The following is a 16,166-nucleotide window of genomic DNA, read 5'->3' as shown; positions in this document are numbered from 1 at the left end:
GCCTGTCTTTATGATTATTATAACCACACCTCACCCCCAGTCCTTTGGTGCTTACTCTGCTCTCTTTCTCCAGACATGGCCAAACGTGTAGCCAACCTGCTGCGGGTGGTACTGAGCCTTCAGCATGCCCCTGATGCAACCTCCGACTCAACGCCAGACCCTCAGCGAGTCCCTTTGCGCCTGTTGGCTCCCCACATTGGCCGGCTCCCCATGCCTGAGGACTATGCCTTGGAGGAACTGCGCAGTCTCACACAGTCCTACCTGCGGGAACTGACTGTGGGGAGCCAGTGAGCCCCAGGCTCCGCGCACCACACTCACATGCCGATTCACACTCACTACGCAGAGGTCCCCTACGTTGAGTTGATTGGCACCATTTGCCATTCTCTGGGTTGGCCGTGGAATCCACCCTCCCTTCCTGCTGCCCAAGCAGCAACCTCCAGTTGTTCACGGCTTTCTTAATACTAAACACAGCATAAGGGCTTTTGGAACCCCCAAAAAAGGATCCAAGTCTCTTTTTTACCATCCTGAAGACTATTCTTTTTTTTTTTTCCCCTTTCTTTTTGTAAATGGTCAGTAAAGCGTCGGTAAAGCACCTTTGGCAGAATTCCCACACCCCCTAAGAACCAGGGAATGCTTTTCCTCCGTCAGCCATTCTGGATCTTGTGACTCGATGCCAAACTGCTACCCTACTCCTACTCCTGCCCTTTTATACTAGGACTCTTTAGAAGGAGTGGGACAGGTGATGGGACAAATGTGTTGACCTAGGACTGTCCTCTCTTAACAAGTAAACTATCCACAGAAGGAAGGAGAATCTGTCTCTGAAGTAGGTTGTTGATTAACACTGACTTTTGGCGTCAGAAGAGAGTTGGACTGAATTAGGAGGCAGAACAGGGTCTTTCTGACCCATTTAGGGTAGAAGTGAGTGCCTGCCATCGAGGGGTGGGGCTTCAAGGCTTGATTGTTCTTCCTGCCTTGAATGTTCTGTGAACACCAAACCTTCTCCGTGCAGGAGCTCTTGGTACCAGATCACACATCTCTGGGAAACTCCCAGAATTCAGTTTGGTGCCTGGTTTTCAGTCATCTTGCTAGGCCTCCTGTCTGGATTTGCCTGAAGAGTTTGGATGAAACATGGCAGGTTGGGTAGCCCTCCCTGTCCCTCCCACTCTAGCCCAGAGCATTTCCCACCCTCCATTTACAGTCCCAGATGGTGAAACCATCACTGAGGCAGGCAAGGATCTGGGCTTCAGGGGGAGGCAGGGGGCTTTTGCTACACTGCTGCCCACAGCTGTGGGGAGCCCCAGGTAACGGTCTGAGACTGCGGTGTGAGGGCTGTCACAGACAACATGGCATGCCTCCCTGGGTCTTCATGCATGAAGATTACAGAAAGGATTTTATTAAAAAGTATATATATATATATATATATATATATATATATATATATATATATATATATATATATATATATATGACCTAGATTATTTTCCTCTTTTTCTGAAGCTACTTTCTTAAAAAAAATAAATAAAATGAAATGTTTATAGCATTCCTGGTATTGGCTTTCCTTTTGTGGTTTTGAGCCTTGTCCCAAGGAGCTTTATGGTGGCCTTGTTTGATTTGCACTCTAAAGAGAGACTGGCCGTGGGCTAATGAGAGAATAGTTGCAGACTAGATCAAGGCTAGGTTTATAAGGGTCAATTTTGGGGTGAGGGGGTTGAGATTATTGATGGATCCTGACTGCTATACATTTATTTTTATGCGCTTGGATTCCTAGTGGGGAATGGGGCAGGGTTTCAAATTGCCCAGTGGTATATACTTAGTATTCAAAGCCTCTCTGCTCTGGGGTTTTTGTTTTTAAACCTTGGCACTTCATCTTTCAGCTTCCATTGTGTAAAAGGGATAATGATCCCTGATGTTGCTGCTTCACAGAGCTGTGCTTGAGAGGGATCAAATGAGGCTGATGAGTAGGTTGGTTGGTTGGTTGTGTTAAATTGAAGATATGAGCAATTTCGAATGAGGATTAGGCCAAAGATTTCTGGGACATCGATGAGATGAGCAAGCAGTGGCTGGGGCTTCCCTTTAATTTGGGCCCCTGAGGATAAGGGTTACTCAGCTGGGAATCTCCCAGCATTACTGACTGACTGTGAACCTGAGCGAGTCACGGAGCATTTGCTGGACTTAGAGCAAAGAATTTGTTCTGCGTTCCTCACCAGAGGTGTTTTGTGAAAAGTGAGTGCTTTAGAAGTGGTTTACCTTTAGAAATGTTAAGCACTGTGAATATGGGCAGTATTTCCTCTTAGGTATTTCCTTTAAAAAAAAAAAAAAAAAAACCTGTAAGTCAAATATTTATCACAGCAGCTATTTGCGTCACAGAGAATAGACTTACAGTTAAAGTGAACAATAAAGATGATAAGCGGTCTCTTCTATATTTCAAAATCCCATTGAAACATATTTTTAAAAATTTAAGTTTCTCAAAAATATAAAAATAAGAACCAGTTGTCTCAAAACTCAACAGATCTGTGGAATCCACAACCTCATACAATGTTCAAAGTATTTCCTCAGCAGAATGCTGGAATAATGCCAAAATCAAAGTTAATAGAGGTCTGGAGATTAAATGTTGGATTAGCAGAGCCAAGACCTGCAGGCTAGCTGGTCTTTTTTAGCTGTTTGACTTGTTTTGTTACTTTGTATTCCCAGGGAATTATTTCAGATTTTTAAAATTTGTTGTCTTTCAGAGAACCAGCTCTCAGACGTAACAGTTTTATTGGAGTTCTGTATTGTAATATATTCATTTCTGCTTTAAACATTCATTTCTTATGCTTTCCTAAGGGTTTTTAAAAATCTTTTATTGTAGAAATTTTCACCCATGCAAAAATAAAATGATGTCTCAGTTTTTCAATCTTATTTAATATCTTTACCCCCATTCTTATTCCTACCCACGCACCCACCATGGTATTTCTTTCTTTTTTTTTTTTTTTTAATTTATTTTTGACTGCATTGGGTCTTCGTTGCTGTGCGTGGGCTTTCTCTAGTTGCAGCGAGCGGGGGCTACTCTTCATTGTGGTGTGTGGGCTTCTCATTGCGGTGGCTTTTCTTGCTGCAAGCGCGGGCTCTAGGCACGTGGGCTTCAGTAGTTGTGGCTTGCGGGCTCTAGAGCGCAGGCTCAGTAGTTGTGGCGACCGGGCTTAGTTGCTCTGCAGCATGTGGGATCTTCCCGGACCAGGGCTTGAACCCGTGTCCCCTGCATTGGCAGGCGGATTCTTAACCACTGTGCCACCAGGGAAGTCCCTCACCATGGTATTTCTAAGGGAGATCATCATTTCATCAATACCTAAGCATTTCTAAGATAAATTTTTATAAATATAATCACAATACCATTGTCGTACCTAACAAAATTAACAATAATTCCAAAATATTAACTAATACTCTCTGCATTTTCGAATTCCCCAGTTGTCTCAAAAGTAAAATCTTACTACAGTTGATTTGTTTAAATTAAATCAGGATCTAAACAGAGTCCACACTTGCATTTGGCTGATAAGTCTCTTAAGTCTCTTTTAATCTATTAACAGTTCTCCTCTCTCCTTTTTTAAATGCCCTTTATTTGATGAAGTACCTGGGACATTCATCCTTTAGCATAGAGGGCCAGGGGCTTCTAGATTTGGCTGATTGTGCCTCTACCTCCCTTACTTGCTGTATACCACTGGTTAGATCTAGAGACTTGATTAGATTCAGGGTCCTTCTCATAGGTGGTGCTGTGTTTCATCACTACGGAAGACACTGTCTCGCTGTTCTACTTCTAGTGATGTTAAGATTGTTGATTCAGGTGTTGTCAGCCTGATTCACCCTTTCTAAAGCTTCCATCAACCTTCCACCTAATAATCATGACCAAGATTCACTGTTTCATCATCGCACATTCCTTATCTTTTTATATGTGATGATTCAGTATTTTCAAAATAGAGACTAAAATCAGTTGTTGTCCAGGTACTTTTTTTTTCCAAAATGGCTTTTTAAAAATAACCCACCAACTTTTTTTTTAAATAAATTTATTTATTTTTGGCTACTTTGCTTCTTTGTTGCTGTGCGCGGCTTTCTTTAGTTGCGGCGAGCGGGGGCCCCTCCTCATTGCCATGCGCAGGCTTCTCACTGCAGTGGCCTCTCTCGTTGCGGAGCACGGGCTCTAGGTGCGTGGGCTCAGTAGTTGTGGCTTGTGGGCTCTAGAGCACAGGCTCAGTAGTTGTGGCGCACGGGCCTAGTTACCCTGCAGCATGTAGGATCTTCCCAGACCAGAGCTCAAACCTGTGTCCCCTGCATTGGCAGGCGGATTCTTAACCACTGCACCACCAGGGAAGCCCCCCACCAACTTTTAGAATTATTTTTTTCAAATTAACATTTTTACCCTAAAACACACTAAATATGTTATAAGAAATATTTCACCATTTTTTCAGGTAAACATACCAATTTTTCTGTAACTCTCCAGTCTATTCTATGTATGTGATATTTCCATGTGTTTTGAAGCACTCTTGAATTTAGCCTTTATTTTGGCCTAAAGGTATTCTGCAAAATGTTGCTTTTAAATGTAATTTGAGGGTAAGACAACCTTGTGCCCCCAAAAGATTGAATAACTGCTGAAGAAAATGGTACGGAAAGAAAAATGCATCTTTTACCCCAACACCCATCCCTACAACATCTGCCACTCTTTTTTTTTTTTTTTTTAATAAATTTATTTTATTTTTGGCTGTGTTGGGTCTTTGTTGCTGCGCATGGGCTTTCTGTAGTTACGGTGGGGGGGGTACTCTTGGTTGCGGTGTGTGGGCTTCTTATTGCAGTGGCTTCTCTTGTGGAGCACGGGCTCTAGGCGCGCGGGCTTCAGTAGTGGTGGCACACGGGCTTAGTTTCTCTGCGGCATGTGGGATCTTCCTGGACCAGGGCTCGAACCCGTGTCCCCTACATTGGCAGGTGGATTCCCAACCACGGCACCACCAGAGAAGCCCTGCCACTCACTCTTAAGTCTTGTCTTCCTCCTTTGTTTTTGTTTTGTTTTTTTGGTTTTGGTTTGGTTTTTTGGCCGCGCCGCATGGCATGCGGCTTCCCACATGGCGGGATCTTTAGTTGCGGCATGTGAAATCTTAGTTGCAGCACGTGGCATCTAGTTCACTGACCAGGGATCAAACCTGGGCCCCCTGCATTGGGAGCACAGAGACTTAGCCACTGGACCACCAGGGAAAAGTCCCTACCTACTCATTCTTGATAGTCCTCTTGTTTTCACTTTTCAGTCCTCATTTATTTCTTAAATCATATTACATACACTTATATGTTGTTTTTAAAAGAGGCAGTATAATTATAGTATAGTGTAGTATAGGGATGGACTGTTTACCCCAATTACGTTCAAATCCTGGGTCCACTGGAATATCCTATGGAATCTTGGCTAAGTTATTTCCTGTGCCTCAGTTACCTCATTTGTAAAATGGAATCAATAATAGTATTTACTTCATAGGGTGTTGTGAGAATTATGGATTAATATATGTTAAAGTGCTTAGAGCACTACCCAAAGTATATTAGCTACTCAAATTATCATTAATATGTCCAATATGTGATCTCTTGCTTGTTTCTATGAGTGTTTTTGTTTCAGCTAACTCATTCATGGTGGATTATGATTTTTTTAATATTTATTAATTTATTTGGCTGCACAGGGTCTTAGCTGAAGCACGAGGGATCCTTAGTTGCAGCATGTGGGATCCAGTTCCCCGACCAGGGATCAAACCCGGGCCCCCCGCACTGGGATCTCAGAGTCCTAACCACTGGACCATCAGGGAAGTCCCAATATTTTTTTTTTTTTTTTTTTTTGCGGTACACGGGCCTCTCACTGTTCTGGCCTCTCCCGTTGTGGAGCACAGGCTCCGGATGCTCAGGCTCAGCAGCCATGGCTCACGGGCCCAGCCGCTCTGCGGCATGTGGGATCTTCCCGGACCAGGGCACGAACCCGTTTTCCCTGCATCGGCAGGCGGACTCTCAACCACTGTGCCACCAGGGAAGCCCCCCCAATATTTTTGATAACAGCTTTACTGAAATAGAATTCACATACCATACAATTACCCATTTAATGCGTACAATTAGTTTAGCTATATTCACAGAGTTGTGCAGCCATCACCACACAATCAATTTTAGAACATTTTCATCCTCCTAAAAAGAAACGCCATAGCTTTCAGCCATCATTCCCCAACTTTCCCAGACGTACACAACCACTAATCTACCTCCTATCTCTATAGATTTGCCTGTCCTGGACATTTCATATAAATGGAATCACACAATATGTGACCTTTTGTAACTGGATTCTTTCCCTTAGCATAATACTTTCAAGGTTCATCCATGTTGTAGCATACATTGGTACTTCATGCCATCTTATGGCCATATGATACTTGATTGTATGGACATACCACCTTCTATTTATATATTTCATCAGAATCTAACACCACATAGAAAAACTAAGTCAAATTAGATCAAAGACTTAGATGTAAGACCTAAAATTATAAAACTCTTAGGGACTCCCCTGGTGGTCCAGTGGTTAAGACTCCACACTCCCAATGCAGGGAGCCTGGTTTCAATCCCTGGTCAGGGAACTAGATTCCACATGCTGCAACTACAGGAGGCCACAAATCGCAACTAAAAGATCCTGCATGCAGCAGCGAAGATCCCACATGCCACAACTAAGACCTGGCACAGCCAAATAAATAAGTAAATATTTAAATAAATAAAATTATAAAACTCTTAGAAGAAAATAGAGGGTAAAATCTTAACAACATTGGATTTGATAATGATTTCTTGGATATGACACCAAAGGCACAAGCAACAAAAGAAAAAAATAGACAAAATGAACTACATGAAGAATTTTTAATTTTGTTCATTCTAAAGACACTGAGTAAAAAGGCAACCTAGAGAATGGGAGAAACATTTGCAAATAATTTATCTGACAAGGGATTAATATCCAGAATATATAGAGGACTCCTAGAACTCAACAACATAAAGAGAAAAAAAAATCAATTTAAAAATGAACAAAGGACTTGAACGGACATTTCTCCAACGAGGATATACAAATGGCCAATAAGCACGTAAAAAGATGCTCAACATCGCTAATCATTAGGGAGATACAAATCAAAACTATGAACCAGATACCACCTCGTATGCATTAGGATGGCCATTATCAAAGAAAACAAAGTAAAAGATGTTGGTGAGGATGTGGAGAGATTGGAAGCTTTGTGCATTGTTGGTGGGAATGTATTCAATAAAAAGGTATGTCCGCTGTGGAAAACAGTATGGCAATTCTTCAAAAAATTAAAAACAATTACCATATGATCCAGCAATTCCACTTCTGGGTATATATCCAAAAGAACTGAAAGCAGAATCTTGAAAGGATATTTGTACATCCATGTTCATAGCAGCATTATTCACAATAACTGAAATGTGAAAGCAACCCAAGTGCCCATCAAGAGATGAATGGATAAGCAAAATGTGGTATATACATACAATAGAATGTTATTCAGCCTTAAAAAGGAAGGAAATTCTGACATATACTACAACATGGATGAAACTTTAGGACATTATATGAAGTGAAATAAGCCAGGCACAAAAAGACAAATACTGGGATTTCCCTGGTGGTCCAGTGGTTAGGACTCTGTGCTTCCACTGCACTGGGCACAGGTTCGATCCCTGGTCAGGGAACTAAGATCCTGTGGGCTGCACAGCGCAGCCAAAAAAAAAGACAAATACTGACATGATTTCATAGAGACAGAAGGAAGAATGGTATTTGCCGGGGGCTGGGGCTTATGAATCTAAATGTGTGTTTCTGAAGATATCTTGACTAACTCACTAGGACCATAGTGCAAATACTGTTGATTGCTGTGCATTTGTCAATGTACTAGGCAGTTGCCTTGCATTATCAGGTACTTGCATTGTCTCATTTAATTCTTACGACAACTATTTAGGTGAGGACTGTTAATCCCACTAACCTGTTTGATAAAACTGAAACACAGAGAGTTTCAGTATCTTACCCAGGTCAGACAGCTCATAGGACAGAGCTGAAAGTAACTCTAAAGGCTTTGTCTTCAGGGAGATCAGCTTGTACTTTGTGACCACCTAGAGGGGTGGGATAGGGAGGGTGGGATAGGGAGGGTGGGAGGGAGATGCAAGAGGGAGGAGATATGGGGATATATGTATATGTATGGCTGATTCACTTTGTTTTACAGCAGAAACTAACACACCATTGTAAAGCAATTATACTCCAATAAAGATGTTAAAAAAAAAAAGGCTGTTTTCCCAGAAATATAGATCAATGGAACAGGATAGAAAGCCCAGAGAAAAGCCCATGCATATATGGTCACCTTATTTTTGATAAAGAAGGCAAGAATATACAATGGAGAAAAGACAGCCTCTTCAATAAGTGGCGCTGGAAAAACTGGACAGCTACATGTAAAAGAATGAAATCAGAACACTCCCTAACACCATACACAAAAATAAACTCAAAATGGATTAAAGACCTAAATGTAAGGCCAGACACTATAAAACTCTTAGAGGAAAACATAGAACACTCTACGACATAAACCACAGCAAGATCCTTTTTGACCCACCTCTTAGAGAAATGGAAATAAAAACAAAAATAAACACATGGGACCTAATGAAACTTAAAAGCTTTTGAACAGCAAAGGAAACCATAAATAAGACAAAAAAACAACCCTCAGAATGGGAGAAATATTTGCAAATGAAGCAACTGACAAAGGATTAATCTCCAAAATTTACAAGCAGCTCATGTAGCTCAATATCAAAAAAACAACCCAATCCAAAAATGGGCAGAAGACCTAAATAGACATTTCTCCAAAGAAGAAATACAGATTGCCAACAAACACATGAAAGAATGCTCAACATCACTAATCATTAGAGAAATGCAAATCAAAACTACAATGAGGGGCTTCCCTGGTGGCGCAGTGGTTGAGAGTCCGCCTGCCGATGCAGGGGACACGGGTTCGTACCCCGGTCCGGGAAGATCCCACATGCCCCAGAGCGGCTGGGCCCGTGAGCCATGGCCGCTGAGCCTGCGCGTCCGGAGCCTGTGCTCCGCAACGGGAGAGGCCACAACAGTGAGAGGCCCGCATACCACAAAAAAAAAAACTACAATGAGGTATCCCCTCACACCAGTCAGAATGGCCATCATCAAAAAATCTAAAAACAATAAATGCTGGAGAGGGTGTGGAGAAAAGGGAACTCTCTTGCACTGTTGGTGGGAATGTAAATTGATACAGCCACTATGGAGAACAGTATGGAGGTTCCTTAAAAAACTAAAATAGAACTACCATACGACCCAGCAATCCCACTACTGGCCATATACCCTGAGAAAACCATAATTCAAGAATAGTCATGTACCACAATGTTCATTGCAGCTCTACTTACAATAGCCAGGTCATGGAAGCAACCTAAGTGTCCATCATCGGATGAATGGATAAAGAAGATGTAGCACATATATACAATGGACTATTACTCAGCCATGAAAAGAAACGAAATTGAGTTATTTGTAGTGAGGTGGATGGACCTAGAGTCTGTCATACAGAGTGAAGTAAGTCAGAAAGAGAAAAACAAATACCGTATGCTAACACATATATATGGAATCTAAAAAAAAAAAAAAAAAATGGTTCTGAAGAACCTAGGGGCAGGACAGGAATAAAGACACAGACGTGGAGAATGGACATGAGGACACGGGGAGGGGGAAGGGTAAGCTGGGATGAAGTGAGAGAGTAGCATGGACATATATACACTACCAAACGTAAAATAGATCGCTAGTGGGAAGCAGCCACATAGCACAGGGAGATCAGCTCCGTGCTTTGTGACCACCTAGAGGGGTGGGATAGGGAGGGTGGGAGGGAGATGCAAGAGGGAGGAGATATGGGGATATATGTATATGTATAGCTGATTCACTTTGTTATACAGCAGAAAATAATACACCATTGTAAAGCAATTATACTCCAATAAAGATATTAAAAAATAAATAAATATAAATAAATAAAGGCTGTGTTTTCCCTGTGGCCCAATACCGCCCGTGATGTTTAAGCATAGGGAGAATACTGAGGCTCAGACTGGGATGGCTGTGGGATGGCGAGGATGCAGGCTGCATCTCCTGCTTTGTGGGGCCACCTGGAGCAGCCTCAGTCTTGGCACCCCTCTCACCAGGAGGGGAGAGCTTGCTTGGCACAAAGCACCCAGCCTAGACAGATGTGTTCAGTCCCTAACTGAGGGCACAGCTGACAGATGAAAGGGAGCCTGAAGAATTTAGTAATGATGACAGAGCTGGGAGGACAGTTACCATCCACTGGCCCTCTCCCCTCACACCTTTAAGCCCCAGTCTCTTGCAGATCCTGACCTGGCATCTCTGTACCCTCCAATCCCCCAAGTTGGGCCTGAGCATGGGTGCTACCTTACAGAATTTGAATAATTCAGGTCCCAGTGACCTGAGGTGTCAGTTTCAGTTGCTCTGTTCCCATGGACACAGGTGTCCCAACTCTGTAATTAAGCTAATGAAAGGGAAAGGGGGCACGGCCTTCTGTCCTGTGCCTCAGAAGGCTCAGGGCTGATGGAGTCCCTGTCCCTGTCTTGCTGAGAATGCGCCAGGCTCCCCCAGAGTCAGGTGTGGGGAAGGGCTTGAGGAAGTCAAGGGGGCTGAAATAGAGGCAGGAGAAAGGAAGAGAGAGAGGAAGACCAGAGTCAGGGAGGCAGAGACCAAGAAAGAGTTACAGAGGGACGGCTAGAAGGAAATCGAGACAGAGAGGCTGAGTGAGAGGTAAAGGGGGTGGGAGGCGAAGAACAGGGCAGAGGCAGAGGCCAGAAGAGAAGGAGAAACAGTAGATGCCAAGGCCCAAGGACTAAAATCCCAGGGCAGGTACAAATAGCAGGGTCAAGGAACTGGAAGGGCTGCAGGACTCCCTGCAGGGTAGTTGGACTCAACAGAGATCCCAGTCTTCCTTCTGCCTTGCAGGGACTGTCTACACCATCCTTGCCAGCAGGGCCTGATGCTGCCGTAGGTCAGGCCAGGAGGCTCCTGTCCAGAGACCTGCCCTTCCTCTGGCTGCGGCAAGGCCATGGGGCCCGGCAGCCACCGCCTCAGCCTCAGCATCTCTGTCTCCAGTCTGGGCCTTCTGCTTCTGCTCCCACTCCTGCCAGGTATGCTCAGTAAACCAGCCCTGGCCTCTCTGGGCGTTGCTGCTGTTCCCATGCTCCCCAAACCTCTCTCCACGTGCTCTCTCTTCATTTCTGTGCTGGGAGCAAGCACTGTCTGGGGAGTGTGGAGGAGGGGGAGCTGAAGAGGGCAAGAGGGGGCTTGCCTGACTGGGGCGGGAGCAGTTGATGGGGCAGCTCCCAGGGATAGGGCTGGGAAAGCCAGGGGGACCAGAGCGCGAAGGGTGAGTTTGGGCTTTATCTAGCAGGCCTGGGGAGCCATTGAACAGTTTTAAGCAGCTACTGGTCTAGTCAGATTCATTTGTTTAAAAGCTTGATCTCTCAGAAGTGTGGCAGGTGGTTAGAGAGGTGAGCCCGAGGTGGGAGAGCAGGGAGGAGGCGGCTGCTGCCGTGGTCCATATGCAGGGAGGATGGGCCCGAGCTGGAGAGGTGATGAAGCATTCAAGAGCATTCAGCAGTATGACTGACAGGATGCGGGCACAGAGTGGTCTGCAGAGAGGAGGGGCAGAAGGGAGAGACAAATTACCAGATTTCCAGCTGAGGTCACCGGGGAGTGCTGTTTGCTGAGATGGGGAACACAGGACAAGGAACAGGTTTCAGAACATGGAGGGAGGAGAGTCTTCCCTGGTGGTCTAGCAGTTAAGACTCCGCGCTCCCAATGCAGGGGGCCCGGGTTCGATCCCTGATCAGGGAACTAGATCCCACAGGCCGCAACTAAGAGCCCACGTGCCGCAACTAAGAGCCTGCATGCCGCAACTAAAGAGTCCACACGCCACAAGTGAAATGATCCCGCACGCCACAACGAAGATCCCGTGTGCTGCAACTAAGACCCAGCACAGCCAAATAAATAATAAATTTTTAAAAAAAGAAAAAAAGAAAACAAGAACGTGGTGGGAGGAAAGAAGTTCATATTTTGGCCCTACACAGTTTAAAGTGCCTACAGGACATTTAGGACATTCAGGTCGGAGCTCAGGAGAAAAATCTGGGCTGAAGAAAAAAGGAGACAAGGGCAAAGGACAAGATTCTGGGGAACAATACCTAAATCAAGGACTGAGAAAAAAAAAAAAGGACTGAGGACAATGGGATGTGTCACAAAACCCGGGGAAGAGTGTGTTTTCAGGAAGGAGGGGCCCATAGTGTTAGAAGCTTTGAAGACATCAACTGAAGTGCAGCTAGAGAAGCAGAGACAAGCTGGAGGGACTGGAAGAGGCAGGGCAACAGGGTTCTGGATGCCTGGTTGAGAACTGGGACTCTTGCCATCTGTTTGGGCCCCTCCAGCATTTGTTCTTTTGTTTGTTTTGTTTTGGCCACATCACACGCCTTGCAGGATCTTAGTTCTCCAACCAGGAATCGAACCCGTGCCCGCTGCAGTGGAAGCGTGGAATCTTAACCACTGGACTGCCAGGGAATTCCCAGCCCCTCCAGCATTTGTGGTGGGGCAAGCAGAATCCAGGTCCTTGGGAAGGGAATGGTGGGGAAGAAACCCATCAGCCTTGCTTCAGAAGATAGTACCTACTCACACTATGGCCTTCACCTCATCTATCCTTGGAGGCAGGCCAGGGAGGAACTAGAGCCACAGGTAGAGAGACAGAGAACAGGGACAGTTAGACAGCTGTGAGACAGTAGAGCAGCTGACAGGGCCTCAGTCTTGTGGAGGGTACAGATTGTGAGCAGAGGCCCCTGGACTAGGATCTCGGATGGACACCCTTTCTTACTGGTCCCCCAGAGTGCTTCGGAGCTGAGGGCAGGCTGGCACACAAGCTGTTCCGAGACCTCTTTGCCAACTACACAAGTGCCCTGAGACCTGTGGCAGACACAGACCAGGCTCTGAACGTGACCCTGGAAGTGACGTTGTCCCAGATCATCGACATGGTGCGTTGGTTGTTGTACAGTCGTGGAGTGTGCTGGTGACAGTGTCAAGGAATGGGGGAATGGGAGACTGGGATTAATCTCCAATCAATTCTTTCCTGTAAACATTAAGATTAGCAACAATAACAGCTACCAACTGTTGGATCCTAACTGTTGGGTGCCCACAGTGTGCCCAATACTTTGCACACTTGAATCCATGCCTAGCAGAGATTACCACCCATGTAACTTCTGAGGAAACTCAGGCCCAGAGAAGAGAAGGACCTGCCAAGGTCACATAGCAAGGCTGGGTGGGAACTGAACTGTATGGGCAAGTCAGGTTTGCGGGTGCTGACCAGAGCTCTATAGGTGAGTGTGCACACACAGGGCAGGCTATGTGCAGACGTCTGTCCACATCTATGCCCACTCTCTGCCCCCAACTAGGATGAGCGGAACCAGGTGCTGACCCTGTACCTGTGGATCCGACAGGAGTGGACAGATGCCTACCTACGATGGGACCCTGACGCCTATGGTGGCCTGGATGCCATCCGCATCCCCAGCAGTCTCGTGTGGCGACCGGACATCATACTCTATAACAAGTACTTCCTACCTGGGCCCCTTCCCTCTCCTACCCCTCCCTAGAGTTGCCCTTGGCTCTGGTGATGCACTTGTCCCCCATCCTCCACATCGAACCCGGCTCCTATGGTGCCCTAGACGCTTTCCCCTAGGACCCTTCTATGCTGCCAGGAAGGTGTTGGCAATTGTGGCTGCATGGTGCAGTAGGGCTTCCTGACCACCCTCCCCCCCCCCCACACACACAGCGGCTCATGGCAAGGGCCTGCTGGAGGGACCTCACAGCCCCTTGACGGCACCTCCACTTTAGGCTGTCTCAAGCCAACCCAGGCTGAGTGTCTCCTAGGAATCCTCTGTGTGGTCCAGGGCCAATTCTGTATCTCTCGCAGAAGGGGTTCTGGGACACAAGTGCCTCTTTATGGCACTCTCCACCCTTTTCTCAGGGCACCCCAGGGCCTGCCTAGGGATTTCCTTCAGGGCTTAGCCCTCTGTAGTCCCTTATGCCGCCTAAGCCAGTTCTGTGCTTCCCAGACAACACATAGCTCCGCATATTTTCCTCAGGGCCCCTCTAGGAGCTTTGCAGATGACACTCAAGGAAAGCCACCGTGCGCCCCGCGCCAACTTTTGAGCTAGGTCTGTGTCTCGTTCTGGGCCCTACAGGCGCCGGCCCTGCTAGGCCTCCAAAGGCACAGAGGGCCCTCTCTACTGCTCCCTTTGCCCTCTGTGCCGCCCCCAGCGGGCCGGAAGCGCACCCCTTTCAAGGGGCAGCCCTTACCTCCCAGGCCACGGCGCCTCAGGCAGCCCCACCCCCTGCCCGCAGGGCGGATGCGCAGGCGCCAGCCTCAGCCAGCACCAACGTGGTCCTGCGGCACGACGGCGCCGTGCGCTGGGACGCGCCGGCCATCACGCGCAGCTCGTGCCGCGTGGACGTGTCGGCCTTCCCATTCGACGCGCAGCGCTGCGGCCTGACGTTCGGCTCGTGGACGCACGGCGGGCACCAGCTGGACGTACAGACGCGCGGCGCCGCCGCCAGCCTGGCCGACTTCGTGGAGAACGTGGAGTGGCGTGTGCTGGGCATGCCGGCCCGGCGGCGCGTGCTCACCTACGGCTGCTGCTCCGAGCCCTACCCGGACGTGACCTTCACGCTGCTGCTGCGCCGCCGCGCCGCCGCCTACGTGTGCAACCTGCTGCTGCCCTGCGTGCTCATCTCGCTGCTGGCGCCTCTCGCCTTCCACCTGCCCGCCGACTCGGGCGAGAAGGTGTCGCTCGGCGTCACCGTGCTGCTGGCGCTCACGGTCTTCCAGCTGCTCCTGGCCGAGAGCATGCCGCCGGCCGAGAGCGTGCCGCTCATCGGTGAGCTCTGAGGGCCCGGGGTGGCGGGGGAGGGGGCCGGAAGAGGACGCCCTCAACCCGGGTTTGAAGTGCGCGGGTGTCCGCAGGTGCAGGAGTGGGAGCCGGACCGGCCTGGGTCAGCGGAGGAGCCCCGCCGACCGTCTTGGGGTCTGGCCTCGTTCTGAGATTGAGGGGGAAGAGGTCGGTCCCCTCCAGGGAGAAGGGGCAGAGGAAAGAGTTGGTCTTTCCTCAAGGACTTGATGGAGGAAGGTCGACATCCCCAGTGTTACAATCACAGGCAAACCATACTAAGTGCTCACTGCGTGTCAGGCGGTCTCCTAAACACTTGACGTTTATTAACTCAAGGAAGCAGCACCACACACCTGTGAGGAAGTTTCTGTTATAACTTGCTTCAGATCATGCTGGTTCTATTTAAGAGTGTGACTTTCACGGGACTGTGGGTGAGTCCAGCCTCCAGCAGTGGGGGGAACAATTAGGGAGCAGGTCGCTTCTGAGAACCTGACGGGGGAATGCGGGAGATGGAGCCCTTGGCCCTTACCTCCTTCCCGCTTCCATCCATTGGGCTTGGAGGGTCCTGCGAGCCTTACGGGGGAATGAGCTCATTCCTCCTTGTGCTCAGGCAGTTGGGGAGCTCAGGCCCCCTGAGTTCTTGTTTGGGGCCTCAGTTCCCTTTCCCTCTCTTGCAGGAAAGTACTACATGGCCACCATGACCATGGTCACCTTCTCCACAGCGCTCACCATCCTTATCATGAACTTGCATTACTGTGGTCCCAGTGCCCGCCCAGTGCCAGCCTGGGCTCGGACCCTCCTGCTGGGACGCCTGGCGCGGGGCCTGTGTGTGCGGGAACGAGGGGAGCCCTGTGGGCAGTCTAGACCTCCTGAGTCATCCCCCAGCCCCCAGCCTCCTGACAGAGAAGCTGGCCCACCAGCAGGCCCTTGCCATGAGCCTCGGTGTCTGTGCCATCAGGAAGCCCTGCTGCGCCATGTAGCCACCATCACCAACACCTTCCACAGACACAGGGCTGCCCAGCGCTGCCATGAGGAGTGGAAGCGCCTGGCCCGTGTCATGGACCGTTTCTTCCTGGGCATCTTCTTCTCCATGGCTCTGGTGATGAGCCTTCTCGTGCTGGTGCAGGCCCTGTGAGTCCCAGGGGTCTGCTGCAGCCACAGCACCTCCAGACGGGGAT

General features: G+C 48.0%; 2 protein-coding genes across 5 annotated transcripts in view; both read left to right on the top strand.

Moving 5' to 3' along the window:
- NUP98 (nucleoporin 98 and 96 precursor) overlaps positions 1-2,893 on the top strand; it is a gene marked incomplete at its 3' end in the record, with an annotated part of 101,625 nt that extends 98,732 nt beyond the window's left edge. For all 4 annotated transcript variants that reach the window (XM_082660030.1, XM_082660029.1, XM_082660028.1 and 1 more), the window contains one exon: positions 74-2,893. In XM_082660030.1, the coding sequence (XP_082516156.1) occupies positions 74-291 (218 nt within the window). The remainder of the gene's footprint in view (positions 1-73) is intronic.
- An 8,218-nt stretch (positions 2,894-11,111) lies between these two features.
- Positions 11,112-16,158, top strand: CHRNA10 (cholinergic receptor nicotinic alpha 10 subunit; the record flags this gene model as incomplete). Its single annotated transcript, XM_082659678.1, has 5 exons — positions 11,112-11,193; positions 12,935-13,080; positions 13,498-13,652; positions 14,447-14,979; positions 15,666-16,158. The coding sequence occupies 5 exons, from the start codon at positions 11,112-11,114 to the stop codon at positions 16,121-16,123; spliced, it is 1,374 nt and encodes a 457-aa protein (XP_082515804.1). The 3' UTR covers positions 16,124-16,158.
- Between the last annotated feature and the right edge of the window lie 8 nt (positions 16,159-16,166).

The sequence above is a fragment of the Grampus griseus genome (assembly GCF_964374135.1).
Source record: "Grampus griseus genome assembly, chromosome: 8".
Lineage (NCBI taxonomy): Eukaryota > Metazoa > Chordata > Mammalia > Artiodactyla > Delphinidae > Grampus > Grampus griseus.
This window is presented reverse-complemented; position numbering and strand designations above follow the sequence as displayed.